This window comes from Alosa sapidissima, chromosome 1 (assembly GCF_018492685.1).
Source record: "Alosa sapidissima isolate fAloSap1 chromosome 1, fAloSap1.pri, whole genome shotgun sequence".
In the NCBI taxonomy this organism is placed as follows: Eukaryota; Metazoa; Chordata; class Actinopteri; order Clupeiformes; family Clupeidae; genus Alosa; species Alosa sapidissima.
This window is the reverse complement of record NC_055957.1, coordinates 8418468-8420967: the sequence shown is the minus strand read 5'-3', so window position 1 is coordinate 8420967 and position 2500 is coordinate 8418468. Positions and strand designations below refer to the sequence as shown.

The following is a 2500-nucleotide window of genomic DNA, read 5'->3' as shown; positions in this document are numbered from 1 at the left end:
AAAACCAAATCTCCTTATCCTCTCCAGGAGTAGATAGAGAGATCCCTTCCTCTTTGAGGAATCATGTTCTCCTACACCCCCTGAGAGAGAGAGAGAGAGAGAAAGAGAGAGAGAGATAAATAAGAGAAAAAAGTTAACAGAAATAATAGATGTCAAGCTCTTCTTTCACCAATACAGTATTTTTGGTAGTGTGAAGTTGAGCATGCTTGTGTCTCTAATTTCACATGTGTGCCATCTACAGACAGTCAGTTCCAAGGTTATCAACATTCCATGTCCACTTGGCCAAATACAACATTTAGCAATGTGGCTTGCAGTCCTCACCCATGACACAAACATTTAGGAAGACCACAGACCCGTCGTCCATCTTGTCACCCATTCTACAGGCAGCCCAGACCATGACACCTACTACTAGTACCCAGGGGTCTCACCCTTAGTCATTAAACTAAACTAACATGAACACAAGATCACTAAACATTGCTACATTAAATCAGTCAATAAATAGAATAAAAATGTATAAATGACAGAGATAAAATCACCTGTGTTGTCATAACTTATTCCACGAGTAATGGCTGCTGTTTGAACTCTTTTAATATAGTGGGTCTGTAAACATGAGTCCAGCAGGAAGACGCTGGAACTGTGAGGGGACGGGAGTGGTCAATTTGTGTGCATTCTGTACTGCTTGTATGGAATGGTATCTTGGCAAGATGGCATATGTTGGTTGAGGCAATGGGCTTTCAACATCTTGAATAACAACCATCACACATCATCACGCATCACATAGCTGTGCAAGATCCATCAACTGAGTCTAACACCCGATTATTTCTCATCATAGTTTTTTTGCAGAGCAAACGGATATGATCCTGTTTGTGGTCCGCAAATCAGTGACTTGTGAGCAATGGATTGGGCAAGCTCATCAATGACATCAATAGAGGCATTTCATTCTAGAATTCAGTTCCGCCATGCTCAAATGACTTCAGATTTAATCCAGGTCACTGCCCATTACAAGTGCCATGGATGGACACAGGTCCCAAAGGACCATTACTCAGGTTCATGATAGCAGTCACTCATTAGATGTCTGCATGAAACCCAGCTATTATGAGACATTACCATCTGGCACTCACTCTCACACTGTGCTGTGCTGTGTTCTATGTGATGTGTTGTGCCGTATTGTGCTGTGCTGTGCTGTGTTCTATGTGATGTGTTGTGCTGTATTGTGCTGTGCTGTGTTCTATGTGATGTGTTGTGCTGTATTGTGCTGTGCTGTGCTGTGTTGTGTTGTGCTGTGGTGTGCTGTGCTGTGCTGTGCTGTGTTCTATGTGATGTGTTGTGCTGTATTGTGCTGTGTTGTGTTGTGTTGTGCTGTGGTGTGCTGTGTTGTGTTGTGCTGTGGTGTGCTGTGTTGTGCTGTGCTGTGTTCTATGTGATGTGTTGTGCTGTATTGTGCTGTGCTGTGTTGTGTTGTGTTGTGCTGTATTGTGCTGTGCTGTGTTGTGTTGTGCTGTATTGTGCTGTGCTGTGTTGTGTTGTGTTGTGCTGTGCTGTGCTGTGTTGTGCTGTGCTGTGTTCTATGTGATGTGTTGTGCTGTATTGTGCTGTGCTGTGTTGTGCTTGCTGTGTGGAGGTGCTGCTTGCTGTATTAAGAGGAGTGATTGTTGAAGTGGAATTGTTGTGCTGAGGACATGTTAAGGTTGTGTATTGGTTGTGTTTAGGTTGTGCTGAGGTTGTAAAAGTGTTATCTGTGGGCTGGGCTCGCTGACTCAGCTGAAGCCGAGGTGTGAAATTCAGTTTCCTTCTCTCGCAGGGCCCATTGGCGCTACGCCAAGCAGCTCTCCTCTCTCCCATCTCCTCTCTTCCCCCTGCCCCTGTGCCTGTCTCTTCCCCCAGCCCCTGTCCCTGCCCCTGCCCCTGTCTCTTCCCCCTGCCCCTGTCCCTGTCTCTTCCCCCTGCCCCTGCCCCTGTCTCTTCCCCCTGTCCCTGCCCCTGCCCCTGTCTCTTCCCCCTGCCCCTGCCCCTGCCCCTGCCTGTCTGCTGTGGCTCCCTGAGCCTTTCCTCTGGTCCTGGGCCTCTAATCTCACTTCTCCAGGAGATCAGCCAGAGCTGTCTGTCTAGGACTATTCCTCCCTCCAGTTCATCCTCTCTTTCTCTCCCTGTCCATATCTCTATCTGTCTCTCTGGAGGAAAGGAATGTGGAGGCAGGCAGGAAGACTGGGAACAAACAAAACTTGCCTAGTTAAAGCTGCAGGAAAAGGCTGAGTACACATGAAGAAACACACACACAGAAACACACACACACGCGTACGCACGCGCACACCCACACACACATGCACGCACACACACACACACACACACACACACACACACACACACACACACACACACACACACACACACACACACACACACACATTTTCTACAGCACTATGCAAGTTTTAGTCTAAATCTAGCAAGATAGCTACCTTCAAAACCTTGCAACCACCACCCACTGATAGAAGCTGGCTAA

General features: G+C 47.2%; 1 protein-coding gene across 3 annotated transcripts in view; it reads right to left on the bottom strand.

Moving 5' to 3' along the window:
* tll1 (tolloid-like 1) overlaps window positions 1–2500 on the bottom strand; it is a 49586-nt gene that overhangs the window by 30547 nt on the left and 16539 nt on the right. For all 3 annotated transcript variants that reach the window (XM_042080348.1, XM_042080428.1, XM_042080497.1), the window contains one exon: window positions 1–80. This exon is cut by the window's left edge and continues 1 nt beyond it. In XM_042080348.1, coding sequence (XP_041936282.1) covers window positions 1–80 — 80 coding nt within the window. The remainder of the gene's footprint in view (window positions 81–2500) is intronic.